General features: G+C 38.9%; 1 protein-coding gene across 13 annotated transcripts in view; it reads left to right on the forward strand.

Moving 5' to 3' along the window:
• The window catches only part of POLE2 (DNA polymerase epsilon 2, accessory subunit), a 61,909-nt gene that overhangs the window by 19,736 nt on the left and 20,489 nt on the right, over positions 1–21,684 (forward strand). For 7 of the 13 annotated variants that reach the window (XM_036457702.2, XM_045587477.1, XM_036457735.2 and 4 more), the window contains 10 exons: positions 3,346–3,420; positions 6,782–6,865; positions 7,698–7,754; positions 8,210–8,258; positions 9,110–9,182; positions 13,210–13,382; positions 15,910–15,999; positions 16,395–16,449; positions 17,223–17,282; positions 17,369–17,446. In XM_036457702.2, coding sequence (XP_036313595.1) covers positions 3,346–3,420; positions 6,782–6,865; positions 7,698–7,754; positions 8,210–8,258; positions 9,110–9,182; positions 13,210–13,382; positions 15,910–15,999; positions 16,395–16,449; positions 17,223–17,282; positions 17,369–17,446 — 794 coding nt within the window. The remainder of the gene's footprint in view (positions 1–3,345; positions 3,421–6,781; positions 6,866–7,697; positions 7,755–8,209; positions 8,259–9,109; positions 9,183–13,209; positions 13,383–15,909; positions 16,000–16,394; positions 16,450–17,222; positions 17,283–17,368; positions 17,447–21,684) is intronic. The other 6 variants (XM_036457740.2, XM_036457721.2, XM_036457730.2 and 3 more) reach the window with 6 other exon arrangements.

Raw genomic sequence — 21,684 nt, forward strand, 5'->3', positions numbered from 1 at the left:
AGAACTCCAAACAAAAGGAATCCAAAGAGGACCACACCAAGACACATCATAATTAAAATTCCAAGAGCAAAAGACAAAGAGAGAATATTAAGAGCAGCAAGAGCAAAGCATGTAGTTACCTATAAAGGAGCACCTATACGATTGTCAGCTGATTTCTCAACAGAAACTATGCAGGCCAGATGGGAATGGCAAGAAATATTCAAGGAGATGAATAGTAAGAACCTACAGCCAAAAATAATCTACCCAGCAAAGCTATCACTCAGAATCGAAGGCCAGATAAAGATCTTCATTAATAAAGAAAAGCTAAAGGAGTTCATCACCACCAAACCAGAATTATATGAATTGCTGAAGGGGGTTCTTTCAGAAGAGAAAGTAAATAAAGATAAAAATTATGAACAACAAATACGCAACTATCAACAAGTGAATCTAAAAACCAAGGAAATTTTTTTAAAAATCTGATGAACAATTTTAACTGTTGAATATAATAGAATCAGAGGTATGGAAGGGGAGTGAACTGACGATTCTTGGGTAAAAGGGGAGAGGGGGATGTGGGAAAAGACTGAACATTAACTGTGCACCTATGGGTGAGGACAATGGGGGGTGGGGAAAGAGCAGAGAGTGGGGTGGGAACCTGGTGGAGGAGAGCAATGGAGGGGGTGTGGGGAAGAGGAACAGTTGTAATAATATGGACAATAAAAATTTATTTGAAAAAAAGACATTTGCACAAATAAAAGATAATGTACAATCTTATAATTGCTATAAAAGAGACACAAGTAAAATGCATTCAATGGGGAAACCAGAGAAGGCTTCAAGGAGTCTATGGCACTTGACATGGACTTTGATTGTTTTGCTCTTGTGGCATTAGGGGAAAGGTCATAGTGGTAACAGTGTGAACAGAGGCACAGCAAAAGGAAAAAATGGGTTGTTCATGAGCCTTTCTCCCCACTTGGAATACCAAAGAGAGAGACTCAATCACAGTTTCTTCTACCAGCAGATTTTAGGATGTGTTAAAGGGTGAAAGGAGACTCACAAGAGCTTGTGGTGTTAGTCCTGTTATCCTAAGAGATAGCTAAGATGAAGGAAATGTCAAGTGGAGTAGACAGAGGCAACAGCAGTGGGGCAGTGAAAGCCATAGTTCATGGTGACTGGTTGGATGTGAAGGACAAGGGAGAGAGTGAAGACCCAAAGATGTTTAAGGGTTTGAATCTGAGAGAGCAGGAGGGTAGAATAATGGTAATATGTTAACAAATAGGAACAAGATAATGTTTGAAGAAGATGATTTCAGATTCTGTTTTAAACATTTGAGTTAAGGTTTTAGTAGGGTATCAGGTAAAAGTTACCGGTATGTCTGAATTAAAGAAAACCATCTGGATAGAGAGAGATACTACAGGCACATCTGCTTGTAGTAATAGATGGACTATTTTAGGTATGAGTTCCTGAGCGGAAGAGGCAATAGAAAAGGGAAGAGGATATAATTTGGGAGCCACAGAAGGATGGTGTTATATGGCAGAAGCACAAGGTTTTAAGGAGAGAATTGGCAGCAGGCATTAGCAATGAGATTAAAGAGAATGAGCACTGAAGATGTCAGTTCTCTTCTGCTTCTATCACCTACATAATGTTCCAGGTTGATCTTCTTGAGATGGAGCTCTGATCATGCCATGACTTTGAACAGAATTCTTTCCAGTAAATCTACTGCATATTGAATTAAACACAAGTTATGGTTAATATTTGATATTAACCATATATTAATAACTCATTCTTGTCACATGTTTCTGACCTACTTATCCTTTAATCATACTATGTAGAGCCAAAACTGAAGTTTGAAATTTTTGTTTCTTCTTCTGTTCTGTGACTTTGCTTAAACTGTTCACTCCCTAGACAACTATTCCTTCTTATCTCTGGTTGAAACCCTCCTACTTCTGGAAGGCTCTTCTCAAATTTCCTCTTCTTTCCTGAAGCCCTTCTTAATCTCCAGTTTCTTGCAGTGGTTTAAATCTCTGCTTTAAACCATTGACTACTCAGTGTTTCCCCTCTGTCACTAGAATTGGCCCCACCTTGCATTTGGGGTGCTTATTCCTGTCATCAAACTGCAGGCTCCTTGTTTGTTTTCTCCGCCCATCTGGCACAGTGCTTGGTAAATACGATGTTTCTCTTTTTTTTAAAATTGTGTCTTAAAGCCTATTATATTCTTTTGGATATGTCACTAATCCTCTGAGCATTATTCCCCTCGTCTGTGAAATTAAAGGGTTACATTTTATTTTAGTCTTTTCACATTTTCATCACAGTTGTCTTCCTGAAAGCAAACCTGATTTTATCATTATTTTACTTCAAAATCTAAGATAAGCTTCTTGGTTTGGCATACAAGTCTGTATCATCAGGACTCTTATTAGAGGTTACAGAAACGCAAATTGACTAAAACAGAAAGAGGAATTTATTGGCTTGTATTATGGAGAAGCCTGGGGCCCCATCTGTATCAAGAATGACTGAATCCAGGTGCTCAAACAATATCATGAGACATCTACCTCTACCCATCTCCCAGCAATTTTAAAATTTGATTTTACTTTCTAACAAGTTCTACCTATAAGGTGACAGAAATGGCTAGTAGTAGCTTTAGCAATCTCTTTTTGGCCCAGCTTGAGGTCCTTGCTTAATCCTGGAACAAACAATGTGTCAAAGAGATGGAGTACTTTGATTCATTAGACCTTGGTGGCCTGTCTATAGAAGGGGGAAGGGACACCAACTCTACCTAAACTACATGGACCGACACGGGAGGGAGGGTTTTCCATACAGGCTCCCACTGATCTCTTGCCTTGTCTGACATTTTGCCTCACACATCTCAGGCTCTAACTTTACTAAACTTTGCAACAGTTCCTGAATACTCCTTTACTCTTATAACTCATTCTTGTGACTTTTGCCTGAAGTGTCTTGTCTCAGCCTTCCTTTGTTTCTTACTAGAAAAATCTTTTTTATTTTATTTTTTGTCATTTAGGACCTTGTTAAATGGTCCCTCTGCCAAGGGTCCTTTTCTGTCTTATGACCTTTAGTGGTACTTCTCTCTCACTATTCCATGCTCTGAGGATGACAACTCTATTTGTTGTCTTCACATCCCTAGGCCAGAGTGTGCTGCTGCCAAGTATACAATAGACCTTTAAATTTTTAGAAAATAATTTTATTTTAAAAATAATATTTTTAGATTTCTACATTAAATTATATGGTTTTTCAAATTTGTTGAAAATAGATAACAAATATTAACTTAAGGACAGTGTTTTGTCAGGGCACTATTTTAATGAGTCTTAGTTTTAAATGTCTGCTTCAGTAATTCATGTGAATCTTTCTTTTTTATAGAGGACCCACAGACATGAATTATTTACTCCTCCAGTGATAGGTTCTCATCCTGATGAAAGTGGAAGCAAATTCCAGGTGAGAGCATTATTCTAATTATTTAGGGGGTGTAAGTATACAAATTTAATATTTATTGTTTATTATAATTTACTGAATTTTTAATGAAAATGAACCACTAGTAACTGTTGAACTAGCTAACTGACCTGTGCATGCCCACTGTCTATACCCTATGTCCTGAGTCCTGCAAATCTCTATTAAAAGCAATGACTTCCTTCTTTGAAGCAAGCCCTGGGATTGTGTAGCCCCCAGAGAGTCTCTGGAACCAAGACAGATCCCTAGTCCTCCCAGTCCATTTGCTATTTGCTCTACTGGCTCTCTGTCCAACTCTCAACATTACCCTTTGCTCTCACTCATACTCCAAAATACTGGTCCTTGTCCAGCCCAGCCCTCTAGTGACCACCACACAGTCAACTAAAATGTACTATATCAGTTGGAATGAAACCTTTATATGGACACTAAAGAACATTTATAGAATGAATGAGGTGTCACAGGAGGCCACAGGGCTGTTGGGATCCGAGGAGCAGAGGTAAAAGGGAGAGTTTCTTTCATGTGTGCTCCTTCCACTTTTATACCTTGGAAAGTGATTACCAACCAGTACTCTCGCTTTTGTTCCAGCAACACAATCACTGTCAGCCTACCTATGGCTCTCTTTCTCTCTCCAGCACACAGAACCCTGCAGTGGGAATATCCCTTAGCTACTGTGTCTGGGCCATACCATTTCTGCAAGGTTCCAAATAGGTTCTAAAGAGGCCCAGCCTCTTCTAAGATTCACCAAATTCTCTACCAAGATAGAAGAGAAATCATGATGATGAGTAGTCTCATAGATACTAAAACAATAGTACTAGATAATGCTCAAATTAATGCTTGATGACAGCACTATTCATAGTGTTTGATAGTTTTTGCTTTTAATTTTTATTAAGAAAAATAGTATAATTTTCAAAATTTATATTACATATATTTTTCAAATCCTACCTAATAAAAGAATAATAAGCAAATTAAACATCACTCTGCTACACCCATAAGCCATGCCCCCCAGCCAATTAGAGTGAGTATGAAAATTAACCCCAACCAAGATGGCTTCCGCCACAGAGAGCAGTTGAGAGGCTTTGTTTCCCAGGCAATAGAGGAAGCCAAGCTTTCCACACACCCTGGCAGGCTTAGGCCTCCACTCAAGGATACAAAGTTTCAATTATAGAAGATACATGAAACCAAACAGAAATGGCAGCAGCCAAGTGAGCAGGGGGCTTGGTTCTGCTCCAGGCTACAAAGTTTCAATTGTAGAAGATAAATAAATCCCAGATACCAGGACCTCTGCTTGGGTCGCCAGGGAGTGTGGTTGGCCTGCCTTATGACTTCTTGGTGGTACTTCTCCACAGGCCCCTCGCTCAGGCCACCCCACACCCCAAGAGAAACCCCACCCTGATCTGGGACACCCTTCAGGGCAAACCAGCTGGCCCCACCGTGCACTAGGCCTCTATCCTACCTAATAAAGGAGTAATATGCAGATTGACCATCACTTCAACACACAAGATGGCTGCCCCCATGTGGTCAAAGATCCTGCTCCTTTGTGGACACAAGATGGCCGCCACAAGATGGTCATCAAGGGAGGGCAGTTGGGAGGCACCAGGCCTGCAAGAGAGGACAATTGAGAGGGACCAGCTTGCAAGGGAGGGCAGTTGGAGGCGATCAACCCTGCAGGGGAGGGCAGTTAGGGGTGACCAGGCTGGCAGGGGAGCAGTTAGGCTTTAATCAGGCTGGCAGGGAAGTGGTTAGGAGGTGATCAAGTTGGCAGGCAGAAGCGATTAGGGGCAATCAGGAAGGCAGGCAGGCGAGCAGTTGGGAGCCAGCAGTCCTGGATTGTGAGAGGGATGTCCAACTGCCCATTTAGACCCGATCCCTAAACAGGCAGTTTAATATCCCTCAAGGGGTCCCAGATTGGAGAGGGTGCAAGCTGGGCTGAGGGACAACCCCCACCCTGTGCACGAATTTCATACACCTGGCCTCTAGTATAAATATATATGAGGATAAATATCTTTATATTTGTGTAAATATACATATATTAATGGTCTCCTATAGCAACTTTGATACCCACAGTCCAGAAGCAATATTTCTCCTTTCTACAAAAGTAACTTTAAGGCTTAGCTAAATAATTTATTTTTCTTTTCAGTCTTTCCAAGTTATTTAATTTTGAATCCCTGGTTGTAAGTTCCCTATTTGAACTAGTACTTATAATACCTATATGGTGGTCTCCCATTAGAGACTGCAAAAATGGTGTCCTTAGGAATCTTTTCTTGCAGCTTTGATTCCCTGTGTTGCTTATTTCCTTGATCAGTTGATTGAGTGATTGATTTTATGTGAATTGCAATATTTTCCCCAGTTTTTAAAGTTTATTTTTATTGTATTTTCATAACTGTCTTTTTTAAGAACCTAAGTCCTTAATTTTGTTGAGGTCCAACTATTTTTTTTTTTATTGGATATTTTTGGCGTTGTGTCTAAGAAATTTTTACCTAATCAGTTTTAGGTTACAGGTTTGATATACTTAATTTATTTATTTTGTATCTTTTTCTTTATACTTATCTCTAAGTATATCACTTTTTTTAAACTATTTTAAATGTACATTATACTTCTGTGTTGTGTTAGGTCCATGATTTTTTTAAGAACTCCAGTATCAAATGTTAACAGTAATTATTATGGGCTGATAGGGTTACACATGCCTTTATTTCTTCCTTCTCTATATTTAAATTTTTTTCCCTATAGTAAATCTCTATTCTTTATAATAAAAAGCATTATGTGGTAAAGAGAAAAGAAGCTCTACCTTGTAATTCCTATAAAAATGAAAAATTAGATGCCCTTTCATCCAGCAATTGTTTAACTTTTTTTAGGTTGAAATTACATTTTCTAAGTTTTAATTTATTTTCTGTAAAATAGTTATAAATACATATACAAAATGAAATGCTACTCAGCCTTAAGAAAGGATGAAATAGGACCATTTGCAACAACATGGATGGACCTTGAGAGCATTATGCTAAGTGAAATAAGTCAGTCAGAAAAAGCTAGAACTATATGATTTCACTCATATGTGGGATATAAAACTGAAATTCATGAAAACACACACAAAAGATTAGTTCCTTTAAAATAATTTTTTAAAATTTATTAATTTGAGAGAGAAACGGGGGTGGGAGGGAAGAGTTGAATTTTTGTTTCACTTATTAATGCTTTTATTAGTTGATTCTTGTATGTGCCCTAACTGGGGATTGAACCACAACCTTAGCATATCAGGATGATACTCTAACCACCTGAGCTACACAGCCAAGGCAAAGGTTAATTTCTTAAAAGAATATATTTTCAGTCTTTATGAATTTATTTTGTTTTATTTTAGCTTAAAACAATAGAAACCCTATTGGGCAATACAACCAAAATTGGAGATGTAATTGTTCTTGGAATGATAACACAGTTAAAAGAGGTAAGTTAAACTTAATAAGCATCATACTTTTATGTGCCCCCTTCAGATTAATGAAATGTAGTTACATATAGCATCTCTAGAGAGGTACAGGAGTATAGTCTTTTTAAAAAATATACACATTTTTTTTAAATTGATTTTAGAGAGGGAAAGAAAAATAGAAACATCAGTGATGAGAATCATTGATCGGCTGCCTTCTGCACACCCCACACTGGTCAGGGCACATTCTCACATGTGCCCTGACTGGGAATCGAACCATTACCTTCTGGTTCATTGGTCAACGCTCAACCACTGAACGTTGGGCAGGAGCTGGGCAGGAGCATAGTCTTCATTAATGGTTCATACCTCAGTCACTAAGGAGCCTTTTTATCTGTATTTGGTTTCTTGGAAGACATTTGGAAGGAGTATCTTATACAGGTTAACAGATTTCATAATCTGCAGTTAGTCTCCCAGTGTCCTCTGGCTGTACTGAGAGTACTGAGTTTCTGAACAAACAAAACTGCAGTCCATATCCTGGTTCTTGGAGACTCTGTTGACTCTTTTAGGTGAAGGCACTTGGTGAGGTCCAATGGCAGCCAACAAGTGTCCTCTTGCCATCTCCTGATCTTCAGTGGTCATTCTCTGAGTATCTAGGTGTCTAAGTCTCAATTAAGTGATTTGTCTGACATCACCAGATTAGTAAATGGAAAAGCCTAGACTAGGAATTGTTGATTTTTTTTAAGTATACTATACTCTCTACTATATTCTGTTGTCAAAATTGTCAGTATTTTAATTATTTTATTATTATATTCATTTTTACATAATTATGGACATAAGTCTTTTATTTTGTTTTTAGGGAAAATTTTTTCTGGAAGATCCGACGGGCACGGTACAACTGGATCTTAGTAAAGCTATATCCTTCACTTTTATTTTCTTTAACCTATATCCTTTTATTTTTTTTAATCTTCAAGTTAGGGAAATTGATTATATATCATTCCCAATTTTAACTATTTGGTTTTCCGGTATAACTTTCATATGGTGGTGGTGTAGGAATTTACTGTAGAAACACAATCCTAAATAGAAACAAAACAAAAAAAACTACTTCCCTCTTATCTGGAGAGTGCAGACAAATCACTGAGAAAGTTTATAACATGCCAAGAATGATTTATACTGTCAGTATTACCAGGCTACATCCTAGAATCAGACATAGGTACATTTCAACCTAAAAAAATTTTAAAGTGTGATCTAGTCATAGTTTCAAATGTGAAGTCTTTAATTATTGTTTAGAAATCTTGTCAGGCCCAGAATGTGTGTTGACTATCACTACCTCAACATAGAAATAAAATTATTTTTCTCAACTGTGTGTACCAGTTCCACAGTGGTTTATACACAGAGTCATGCTTTGTCTTAGCAGAAGGTAAGTCAGTACTCATCATTCTACAGTAAAACCATTTCTACATTGTTTAAAATATGTAAACATGGTATAATTTGGGAGAATAGCAATCATAAGAGCATACTTTTGACAACTTAAAATGACTCTCAGTCTGCTAATTGGCACAGGTTTCTTTTTGGGTTGATGAAAGCACTCTGAAATTAGATGGTTCTACAACTTGTGAATATACTAAAATTTTTATTTTATATATATTTTATTTACTTTTAAAGGTGAATTGTATGATATGTGAATTATATAAATAAAGTTGGGGGAAAAAACAGATTTTACATAGGGTCATAAGATAAAAGATTTCCTAATCAGGGTACCTTATCTCTCTTTACTGACATATGCATTGTGAGTAAAATGAAAAGTTTCAGTTCTGAATCTATTTCTATTTTATGAGGGTTTTTTGTTTATTTGTTTGTTTTAATAGAACTGAGACTGTCTCTGGATCTGAAATTGTTTTCTAGTTCAGTGGGACTGGCAACTTCTGTAGTTAGTTCACAGGGGATGAGATGACAGCCTAGCACAGTGGTCAACAAACTCATTAGTCAACAGAGCCAAATATCAACAGTACAATGATTAAAATTTTTGAGAGCCAAAAACTGATTGCTGCGCATGGGCCATGAAGTTTTAAGCGCACTGTTCGTGTGCACTTGCACATGGTATTTTGTGGAAGAGCCGCACTCAAGGGGCCAAAGAGCCACATGTGGTTCACAAGCCGCAGTTTGCCGACCACTGGCCTAGCATTACTGCTTTGTGTTCTGTAGTTTGTCCTTTCAAACAAGGAGGAGAATTGGACAAATGAAAGTGATTTTTTTCTTATATTTTTTCAGGTTGGTTTGAAGATCAAGTGTTTCATGTCAATGCCTTTGGATTTCCACCCACTGAGCCTTCTAGCACTACTAGGTATAAACATGTTTGATTTAAACTCTTTAGGAATTTTATAATGCTGAAGTAATGAATGTTAGATAGTATATCATATCTCAGTTATTACAAGGCCTCAGGCTTTGTGTCAGAACTCAAAGAACAATGGAAAATTAAAATTAGAAGACTGGGTAGTATATGTAATTGAAAATTAGTGAATTGACTCCAGATCAGTTGCAAAAGCATTTCCATACTTGTCTTTAACTGGAAAAGATTTCCAGTTGAACTGTCTTACTTGTCTCTAGGGTAGATGAGAAGTTCAACTGAGATAAAAGATAAGAAAAAACACTTAGGAGAATATAATTGCCATCCTATATCATAAAAGCCCAGAATGACCACTTGACCAGTCACTATGAGGTACACTGACCACCTCTCAGTCCCTTTCCCCAGCCAGCAGGCTCTGCTTGCCAATAGTGAAGGGGGACCTGAGGTGGGATGTGGGCAGTGCCAGGCCAAGCCCCCCACCCCACCAGTCACCCCACACACAGGGTGACCAGCAGCGGGGGTGGGGTCAGTGAGCAGGCAGGAACAGCCAATCTCTTTGTCCCTCCCCAAGGGCTGTCAGGCTCCCATCACTGGATGGGGAACTAGGGTGGGTGGCCACAGGGGCAGGGCCAGCAGCTGGGGAAGATGGCCCTGATCGCAGGCTAGGCCTAGGGACTGTACCTGTGCCTCTAGTCCTACCTAATAAAAGAATAATATATAAATTAACCATCACTCCGCTATACCCACAAGCCACGCCCACCAGCCAATCAGATTGAGTATGCAAATAAACCCAACCAAGTTGGCTACAGCCACAGAGAGCAGAAGGGAGGCTTGGGTTTCCCAGGCAGTGGAGGAAGCCAAGCTTTCCACTTGCCTTTGCCGGCCTAAGCCTCCACTCAAGGCTACAAAGTTTCAATGATAGACGGTAAACAAATACAAACAGAAATGGCGGCAGCCCTGGAGCTGGAAAGAGCAGGAGGGTAGGGTTGCTCCTGGTAATGGAGGAAGCAAAGCTTTCTGCACACCCTGGCCAGCGTAGGCCTCCACTGCAGGCTACAAAGTTTCAATTATAGAAGATACATAAAACCAAACAAATGGCTGCAGGCTGTGGAGCCAGCAAGAGGATTGGCTCTACTCCAGGCTACAAAGTTTCAATTGTAGAAGGTAAATAAATTCCAGATTCCAGGGCCTCCACTTAGGTCACCAGGGGGCGTGGCTAGCCTGCAAACCACTACAGGCCCCTCATTCAGGCTGCCCCACACCTCAAGGGAACCCCCACCTGGGACATCCTTCAGGGAAAACCAGCTGGCCGCTACCCATGCACCAGGCCTCTGTCCTATCTATTAAAAGAGTAATATGCAGATTGACCATCACCCCAACACATAATATGGCTGCCCCTATGTGGTCAAAGATCTTGCCCATATGTGGACATAAGATGGTCATCAGGAGAGGGCAATTGGGAGACACCAGGCCTGCAAGGGAAGGCAGTTGGAGGCGATCAACCCTGGTTAGGGATGACTAGGCCAGCAGAGGGAAGTTGGGGGCAAACAGACTGCAGAGGAGCAGTTAGGCTTTAATCAGGCTGGCAGGGGAGTGGTTAGGGGTGATCAGGCTGGTAGGCAGAAGCGGTTAGGGGCAATCAGGAAGGAAGGCAAGCAAGCAGTTGGGAGCCAGCAGTCCTGGATTGTGAGAGGGATGTCCGACTGCCTTTGAAGGGTCCCAGATTGGAGAGGGTCCAAGCTGGGCTGAGGGTCACCCCCACCCCCGTGCACGAATTTTGTGCACCTGGCCTCTAGTATTAATATAAAATTCTTATTTTTATATTTTACTGAGTGAAAGTTATAAGAGGCAGATTCTGTAGCTCTTTAATATAAATGAAAGCACCATAATATTCGAGCTATTCCAAAAGGGCCTTTTCTGAGAGGAGTGAGTTCCTATCATTTGAGCTATTTGAGCAGAGGCTGACTGCTGGTATTAAAGTATAGGTGGGCCCTCACCGGTTTGGCTCAGTGAATGGAGCATCGGCCTGCAGACTGAAGGGTCCCACGTTCGATTCCAGTCAGGGCATGTACCTTGGTTGCGGGCACATCCCTAGTATGAAGTGTGCAGGAGGCAGCTGATCGATGTTTCTATCTCTCTATCTTCCTCTCTGTAAAAAATCAAAATATATTTCAAATAAAATAAAAGTATAGCTGGTAGGCTGTGGGTTGAGTGTACAGACCTTTCATTCCCCTTTGAGATATTAAAACACATTTTGAGTTTGTTCCAGTGCTTAAAAATAGAAGATTTCTCATAAAAGTCTATAGATTCCTGAGTTCTCTTGAACCATCAGATTTGAGAACATGGTTCCTGAATTTTCTCCTAGCTGCAACTCTACTGCAGGTTATATATGTGCTCCCTGGCTCATACCTAGTCAGCCTCAGCTGGAGGCTACTTTGATATCTGTGTTTCCTCCTTGAAACCTTGCCATCATTTGAGTTTGCTACCTCTGGGGGAATTAAAGTTGCATTCTAACTTTAGAATCTATTGTGATGGTAAAGATTTAAAGGAGGATGAGGATTAAGATTTTATTTCGACATGCCTGTATCAATTCAGTGCAGAGGCCATGTGTCCTGCTAGGAGTCACTGGCAGGGCATCCTTTGCAGTGCAGCCCCTCTTCCTTTGAAGTAATTTGGGGACAATGCTGGTCACACTAAGGAGAACACAAGCCCTCATCAAGCCAGCTCTTTTAAGGGAGTGTTTTTAATGCTAGTTTGTGGCTTTTTACAACCTGCTAGGGTTTTTTTGAAATACATTTCAATCAAAATTGCTGTCTTGGTGTTTTAATTTTATACAAGTTTCAAAATTACTACTTGGGAATGAGAGGTATAATTGAGGAAGCAAAGAGATAATCATTGTAATATCTCAAATAATATTCCATTTAATTTATGCCATTTTTTTCTAAATTGAACTGTTTTCTGTGTTTAATACACCAGAGACTAGTATGAGGTGTCATAAAGTACATTAAAATGAAATAATCATTTTATTCCTGTTAGGATTATAAATTACTTTTCTCTTAAAACACCTTCCAAATAAAATTCAGATAAGTCAGTGGATTCAGCAACAGATATTTTATTAAATATTTTTTATGTGCAAATAAGCACAAATATATGGTCCTGTCCCAAAAGGATTTATACTAACCTAATACCTTCCCACAATTGCACAGTATATCATACAGGTTTGTTGTCCTAGAATATTTCTTTTCAAATTTGACAACTTAGAAAAATAGGTACTGTCAGGCCTTCCTCTTGATCGTATACTTGTATCTTATATTTTATGAACCATGGACAGATGATGTTAGTAAGGCTTGTCTGTGCTTTAATTTCTGAATAATCAGTTTAATAGGTATTGCTTTCTGTGATGCTCTGGTTTATGCTTGGGTATATATTAAATTGAAGTCAGCATACAGTTGTATCAACTTATTGCATTCCTCTGATAACTGCTAGATTATAACTGTAAGGTCATACCTTTGAAAATGCCAAGTATAATTGTGGCAACAGTAACAGCTACCATGTCTGGGTGCTCACAGTATACTAAGGGCTAGTTCTACTATACCTCCAAATTTTCACAATTCTGGAATATAGGCTAGCCTTTGTAGATACTCTTACTCCTTAGAACAAATTAGAAGTGACATTGGTCAAATGGTTAGCACTCTTTTTGAGCACTTTGATTAGATATTGCTCAAATTTAGTACCCATTTCACTTTCAACTACATGGGAAATTATGATTTATTTTAGTATTTGCTTTAGTTTTAAAAGGCAAAGATATAGCCTATTAAGAATTTTATTTACTGCTTATATATTTCTCCCTTTCTCATTTTAGATCATTTAAATGAACTTGTTTGCTACAAATAATACATTTTTATGATACTATATAAATTGATGGAAGAAAAAACTTTATTAGATACAAAGAAGTTTAATTTGTAAAATTATAAAATATCTCCCAAAGATTATTGAAAATAATAATTGTGTTATAATTACCTAGGGCATACTATGGAAATATTAATTTTTTTGGAGGGCCTTCTAATACATCTGTAAAGACTTCTGCAAAACTGAAACAACTAGAAGATGAGAATAAAGATTCCATGTTTGTGTTTATATCTGATGTTTGGTTAGATCAAGCAGAGGTGCTGGAAAAACTTCACACCATGTTTTCTGGTAGGTTTCATTTTCTAATTTTTTTAACTGTTATTGGGGGTCACGTTTTAAAATTAAATTCTTAAAAAATGTATTTTTTAAGTAGTTTTTTTTTTTTTTTTAAACACGTTGAGTTGGCAGTGAGATATTTTAAGTGAGTTCATCTTTTCTTCCCCCCCTCCCCCTTGGGCCTTTTATTTTTTATTTTTTAATCTTTATTGTTCATATTATTACAAATGTTCCTCATTTTTTTTTCTCCCCTCCATTACTTCCCTTCATCAGGTTTCGACCCCACTCTCTGCCCTTTCCCCACCCCTCATTGTTCTCATCTATAGGTGCACAGTTTATGTTCACTCTCTTTGTCTACCCCCCACTCCCCTTTTCCCTGAGAATCGTCAGTTCACTCCCCTTCCATACCTCTGATTCTATTATATTCAACAGTTAATATTGTTCATCAGGTTTTTTAATTCCCTTGGTTTTTAGATTCACTTGTTTATAGTTATGTATTTGTTGTTCATAATTTTTATCTTTATTTTCTCCCTCTTTCTAAAGAACCTTCTTCAGCAATTCATATACTTCTGGTTTGGCGGAGATGAACTCTCTTAGCTTTTTTTTATTTGTGAAACTCTTTATCTGGCCTTCAATTCTAAGTGATACCTTTGCTGGGTAGATTATCTTTGGCTGTAGGTTTTTGCTATTCATCACCTTGAATATTTCTTGCCATTCCCGTATGGCCTGCATGGTTTCTGTTGAGAAATCAGCTGACAATCGTATGGGTGCTCCTTTATAGGTAACTACCTGCTTTTCTCTTGCTGCTTTTAATATTCTCTCTTTGTCTTTTGCTCTTGGAATTTTAATTATGATGTGTCTTGGTGTGATCTTTGGATTCCTTTTGTTTGGCGTTCTGTGCGCTTCCTGGACTTGTAAGTCTAATTCTTTCACCAGGTGGGGGAAGTTTTCTGTCACTATTACTTCCAGTATGTTTTTGGTATCTTGCTCTATCTCTTCTTCTGGGACCCCCATAATTCTGATGTTGGTTCGCTTAAAGTTGTCCCAGAGGTTTCTTACATTACCTTCAACTTTCTGGATTGTCTTGTCTTCTTGCTTCTGCAGAGGAGTATCTTCTGGCTCTTTATGTTCCAAATCTTTGACTTGATTCTTGCGATCTTCCATTATGTTTTTAGGAGTCTGTATAATATTTTTTATTTCAGTCAATGTATTCTTTATTTCTTGTTGATCCCTTATTATTTCTAGTTGATCCCTTTTCATAACCTCATAGGTCTCATTTCTTTTATCGGCCTTTTCTAGAAGATTCTTGAAAAACCTATATTATAAGCATGGTTTTGAACTCTATATCCAGTTGCTTTTTGTCCTCCATTTCTTTTGTTTGTGATCTGTTTCCTTGTCTTGGCATTTTCGCAGCTTTCCTCAGTTGGTAGCCTTAAAAATCTGTTTTCAGCTTGAATGGCGTGGAGTTTCAGGGTAGAACCTACAGCCTTGGCTTCCGTCAGCCCTGCCCTATGAGGCTCCTGTACTTCTGTACTCACTGCCAGCACCTCTGAGAGAAAGGTGCCCTCGAGTTTCGCCCACTACCAAACAGTCTAGGCTTTCCCCCAATGAGCCCAGAACTGGGGTTCAGTTCAGTTGGAGGTGGGGTTCAGAGCAGTCTGGAGCTTTTGTCTCCTTCCCGCTAGAGCAATCTAGGAGCAGAGTCAGCAATCCATCCTCTGCGTGTAATGTGTGTGCCTCCGGGACTCTGCCTTTCACTGCTCCCCTGAGTTTCCGCCTTACAGCCCAGACTCCCTCCTTATGTGTCTGGGTTCCCAAGGTCTCGCCCAGAACTGGGGTTCAGAGCAGTCGGAACTGGGGTTCAGCACAGTCCAGAGCTTTTATCTCATTCCCTCTAGGGAACTCCAGCCAGAGCTGAGTGCCTGTTCCATACTCTCCGCGCGTACAACGTGTCTCTGTACCTTAGTCTTTTACAGCTCCTCTGATTTTCCTTCTGGTTTTCTCTTTCCTTCTAGTTGTAGAATTCCCAGTCAGTTGACTTTCCTGTAATCCTGGGTAATGTCCATTTTGTATTTTAGTTGTATTTTTGAAATTGTTGTGTGAGGCTGCAGTTAGGTGGTTACCTATGCCGCCATCTTTGTTTCTCTTGAGTTCGTCTTAAAAGGCTTACATTTTTACACTTGAAAAATAACTGTGTGTGTGTGTGTGTGTGTGTGTATGTGTTTTCATGGTAAAGAAGAATTAGTCCTAAATATAGTGTAAGAGCTTGAATTTGGGGTCTGACAGAACTGGTTTTAAATTGCAGTATAATACCTTGGGCAGATTACTTAATTTCTATTCAGCTTCTAGAGATGTGAGGAGGATTAATTAACCCATTGCAGGGCCTAGCATATAATAAGTACTTAATGGACATACTATTACTTTAAAATAGTAAGTTATTAAAATTTTGTTTTTATTACTAACAACTCATGGCTATTGACTTTTAAGCCTGACTTGTAGACTAGAAAAATAATGACCATGTTTAGTCTCATATTTTTAGGTTATTCACCAGCACCTCCAACCTGCTTTATTCTGTGTGGCAATTTTTCATCTGCACCATATGGAAAAAAACAAGTTCAAGCTTTGAAAGGTATTAAGCATCTATTGAATAAATGTTTGTATATTTATATAAACTAATAAGAAATTATCTATATTTTAATTTTATTCCAAGGATATAGGGTTATAACTAATGAAACAATTTGATTTTTTAAAAAATATATTTTATTGATTTTTCTCAGGAAGAGAGAGAGATAGAGAGCTAGAAACATCAATGAGAGAGAATCATTGATCAGCTGCCTCTTGCACACCCCCTACGGGGGATGTGCCCGCAACCAAGGCACATGCCCTTGACCGGAATCGAACCCGGGACCCTTGAGTCTGCAGGCCAACGCTCTATCCACTGAGCCAAACTGGTTTCGGCTGAAACAATTTGATTTGTATGTGCATTATGTACAAATTAAATTTAATATCCTTTTTAAATTTTAGATTCCCTAAAAACGTTGGCAGACATAATATGTGAATATCCCAATATTCACCAAAGGTAATGATTCCTACTGCTATATTTTTTATTTAAACTATTTTATTTTTTTTATGAATCTTGTTTGATATCAGTGATTAAGAAATGAATAGAAGAAAAATTGAGGAAATTAGTACAGCTAAGCGATAAAATTATCCTCACATCATGAAAATGTGTGTTACACTATACTAGAGACTTATAGTTCAAAGTATTAAAAGTGTGAGTGGCAATTTCAACCATATTTTGAATTTCTTGGTGATATTACTTTAAGTCAGGGGTGAGGAACATCTGATCCAGAAGCCGTATCATTTGATCTGGCCCTGCCAAGGTAACCGCAGGCGGGTCTGAAATTCAATAAATCTAGGAGCTTTCTTCATAATTTTTAAGTTTATAATTTTGTATGATCCTTGAATGATGTCATAAATATTCATATGGCCCTTGGTAGAAAAAAGGTCCCCCACCCCTGCTCTAAGTCTAGAGTTGCATTCTTCAATAGGATAGTCACTGGTCACATGTGTCTCTTTAAATTAAAGTTAAGTTATTTAAAGTTAAATAAAATCTAACATTTAGTTGCACTAGCCACAGTTCAAGCACTCAGTTATTGGACAGTGCAGCTATGTCATTGCAGAAGGTCTAATGGTAATGTTGGTCTGTAGACTTTTAGTAGTTCATTTATTAAAATGCATGTAATTTTTAAATCTCTTAAATTTATTACTTAATTAAAAGCAATAACTTGTTTTCAAAAAATTGGATTGGTTCACAATTTTTAAAATTAATTATGTTGAATTTTGCTATAGTAGTCGTTTTGTGTTTGTACCTGGTCCAGAGGATCCTGGATTTGGTTCTATCTTACCAAGGTAGGTTTTATTGAGATTTTGTGACAGTAAAGAAAATTTTATAAAGTTTAAAAATATACACTGTATCACATAAATTATTTTTATAGGCCACCGCTTGCTGAAAGCATTACTAATGAATTCAGGCAAAGAGTGCCATTTTCGGTTTTTACTACTAATCCTTGCAGGTAAATATTAAAATTTTGTGGGTTTTTTTCCTTTTATTTAAAAGTTAATTCTTTACATAGTGTATGTTTGTGATATATAAGGTTTTCTTTCTTTTTTATTTATTTAATTTTTTAAAATATATTTTATTGATTTTGTACATAGAGGAAGGGAGAGAGATAGAGAGTTAGAAACATCGATGAGAGAGAGTCATCGATCAGCTGCCTCTTGCACACCCCCTACTGGGGATATGCCCGCAACCAAGGTACATGCCTTTGACCGGAATCGAACCCGGGACCTTTCAGTCCCCAAGCCAACGCTCTATCCACTGAGCCAAACCGGTTTCGGCAGGTTTTCTTTATTTTGTATATGACCAATAAATGCCTTTTAAAAATAAAAAAATAAAAATAAATAAAAGTTAATTGTTAAAAATAAATAAATAAATAAAAGTTAATTCTTATAATGTGTCTCTAAAGTGTGACTATTATGAAATAAATATAAAATTTCACTTTAAATTTCTCAAAACTTTGAAAATATTTTAACTATATTTAAATAATTCACTACTAATGAATTTAGAAGTTTGACTAATGGAGTTTGTTTTAAATGTATCTTTTTATTAATTTCAGAGAGGAAGGGAGAGGGAAAGAGAGAGAGAAACATCAATATTGATAGAGAACCATTGATCAGCTGTCTCAAGCCTACATGTGCCCTATCTAACCAAGAATTAAACCATGACCTCCTGGTTCATAGGTTAACATTCAACCACTGAGTCACCTCAGCCTGGCAACTAATGGAAATTTTAAAATAGATATTCTCATGTAGGGAGCGGTTATAGGGGTAAGCCTCGGATTGACCTGCTGGCAAGATCTTGTGGCTGCTCCCTTGATCTTTTCTGGGTAGCTAAAGAACTGTGGGAGGGGCAGCAAGTGCTGCCAAAACAAGTGAAACTTACAGCTACATTGTAAATTACCTTGTTTACCTCTGATTATAAAATAAACCATCAGCTTGCAGTCTTGATCTGTTCTGTGGTCTCAGCCAGGCACAGAATATCAACCTACACCCTATTCTCTTTGTCTGTCTTTTCTTCATCCTTCAGCCCTTTCTCAGGCTCACCATACCCTTGGGTGTGCTGGTACGGCACATTCTCATTACATACACATCCTTCAAAAAAGTGACAATGGAAGAATGAAAAGATTACATGTTTACTATTTGTGCCAAAGGCTCTTCTGAGGCATACCCTCAGTTTTTCGTTCTCCTCTTTTCTGTCTACATTCACTCCTGCTATGACCTTATCCATCTCCACGGCTTTAAATGCCATCTATATTTTGACAATTCCCACATTTATATATCCAGCTTAGACCTCCCAAACTCCAGCCTCACATATGCAGTTGCCTACTCATCATTTTCCCTTGGATGTCTAAGAAACAACTCCAGATTGAATCTCTGATCCTCTTCCTCCCCTGTCAGGCCCAAACCTGTTCTGTAGCCTTCCTCATCAGAGTTCATGTGACCTTTATCCTTTTGGTTGCTCAGGCCCAAAACTTTGGGTTTCTCTCACATGCAGTTTTACAGGCAGTCCTTCAACCTTTTTTTTTTTTTTTTAATAAATCTTTATTGTTCATATTATTACAAATGTTCCTCATTTTTTCCTCCCTCCATTGCTCCCCTCCACCAGGTTCCCACCCCACCCTCTGTCCTTTCCCCACCACCCATTGTCCTCATCCTTAGGTGCACAGTTTGTATTCATTCTCTTCCCACACCTCTCATTCCCCTTTTCCCCGAGAATCGTCAGTTCACTCCCCTTCCATACCTCTGATCCTATTATATTCACCAGTTAATAGTGTTCATCAGATTTTTTTTTAATTCCCTTGGTTTTTAGATTCACTTGTTGATAGTTACGTATTTGTTGTTCATAATTTTTATCTTTATTTTCTTCCTCTTCCTAAAGAACCCCCTTCAGCAATTCATATCATTCTGGTTTGGCGATGATGAACTCCTTTAGATTTTTTTTTTATTAGTGAAGCTCTTTATCTGGCCTTCGATTCTGAGTGATAGCTTTGCTGGGTAGATTATTTTTGGCTGTAGGTTCTTGCTATTCATCACCTTGAATATTTCTTGCCATTCCCATCTGGCCTGCTTGGTATCTGTTGAGAAATCAGCTGACAATAGTATGGGTGCTCTTTTATAGGTAACTACCTGCTTTTCTCTTGCTGCTTTTAATATTCTCTCTTTGTCTTTTGCTCTTGGAATTTTAATTATGATGTGTCTTGGTGTCGTCCTCTTTGGATTCCTTTCGATTGGGGTTCTGTGCACTTCCTGGACTTATAGGTCGAATTCTTTCAGTAGATGGGGGAAGTTTTCTGTCACTATTTCTTTCAGTATGTTTTCAGTATCTTGCTCTCTCTCTTCTTCTGGGACCCCCATAATTCTGATGTTGGTTCGCTTGAAGTTGTCCCAAAGGTTTCTTACATTATGTTTAACTTTCTGGATTCTCTTGTCTTCTTGCTTCTGCAGAGGAGTGTCTTCTGGCTCTTTAAGATCCAAATCTTTGACTTGATTCTTGCGATCTTCCATTATGTTTTTAGGAGTCTGTATAATATTTTTTATTTCAGTCAATGTATTCTTTATTTCTTGTTGATCCCTTATTATTTCTAGTTGATCCCTTTTCATATCCTCATAGGTCTTATTGGCTGTTTCTAGGAAATTCTTGAAAAACCTTATAAGCGTGGTTTTGAACTCTATATCCAGTTGCTTTTTGTCCTTCATTTCTTTTGTTTGTGATCTGTTTCCTTGTCTCGGCATTTTCACAGCTTCTCTGAGTTGGTAGCCTTAAAAGTCTCTGTGTTCAACTTGGATGGGGCAGAGTTTTAGGGTGGAGCCTACAGCCTTGGTTTCCGCCAGCCATGCCCTGTGAGGCTCCTGAGTCTCAGTATTCCTCAGGGTCCTTCATTACTCATTGCAAGCACCTCTGAGAGTAAGGTGCGCACAAGTTTCGTGCGCTACCAAACAGTCTAGGCTCTTTCCCAATGAGCCCGGAACTGGGCTTCAGTTCAGTTGGAAGTTGGGTTGGAAGTGGGGTTCAGAGCAGTCTGGAGCTTTTGTCTCCTTCCCGCTGGGGCTATCCAACTGCACAGTCAACCACCCATTCTCTGCGTGCAATGTGTACTCCTCTGGGACTTTCTTTCGCCACTCCCCTGGGTTTCCACCTTACACCCCAGGTTCCCTCTGTATGAGCTTGGGTCCCCAGGGTCTTGCCTAGAACTGGGGTTCAGTGCAGTCGGAACTGGGGCTCAGCACAGTCCGGAGCTTTTGTCTCCTTCCCACTAGGGCAATCTAGCAGCAGAGTCAACAGTCCGTACTCTGCATGTAACGTGCACGACTCTGGGACTGCCTTTTCCCGCTCCCCTGAGATTTCACCTTACAGCCCAGGTTCCCTCTGTATGAGCCTGGGTCCCCAGAGTCTGGCCAAACCTGGGGTTCATTGCAGTTGGAATTGGGGTTCAGCGCAGTCCTTAGCTTTTATCTCCTTCCCTCTAGGGAACGCCAGCCAGGCTTTCAGCCTCTCCCTTCTCTCTGGCTCTGTCCTCTCTGCGCTCTTACGCAACATGTCTCCATACTTTAGGCTTTTACAGCTCCTCAGATTTTTCTTCTGGTTTTCTCTTTCCTTCTCATTGTAGAATTTCCAGTCAGTCTACTTTCCTGTAGTCCTGGGTAATGTCCATTTTGTATTTTAGTTGTATTTTATTGAAATTGTTGTGTGAGGCTGCAGTTAGGTGTTTACCTATGCCGCCATCTTGGATTCTCCAGTCCTTCAACCTTTTTAAGAAAGGTTTCAAAATATACCCATTATTGGCTGCCTCTTTACAGCTTCATGCTTGTGACACTCTCTCATCTTCTAACCTGGGTTACTGTAACAGCCTCCTGGTTGGTCTCTAGCTTCACCCCTACCCTTCTGTAATCTATTCTTAATACTATGTCAGAGGATCCTTTAAAATTTAAGGCCCCTTACTGATCCTAAAAGATGGGACCCCCCTCATGTCATTTAGTAACAGCCAATATCTTTGCAAGGTAGTCAGGCCCTGTATGATATGCCTCTTATTTCCTCTGCTACTTTTCCTCATTTATTCCAGTCACTACAGCTTTTTTTTTTCTTCTGTTCATCGGATGTGCCAAGCATGCTACATCTTACAGCATATGCTATACCTGTTCCCTCTGCCTGCAATATTCTTCCTCTGTCTGCCTCTCTCACCTCTTCAAGTCT

This window comes from Pipistrellus kuhlii, unplaced genomic scaffold (assembly GCF_014108245.1).
Source record: "Pipistrellus kuhlii isolate mPipKuh1 unplaced genomic scaffold, mPipKuh1.p scaffold_m20_p_1, whole genome shotgun sequence".
Taxonomy (NCBI): domain Eukaryota; kingdom Metazoa; phylum Chordata; class Mammalia; order Chiroptera; family Vespertilionidae; genus Pipistrellus; species Pipistrellus kuhlii.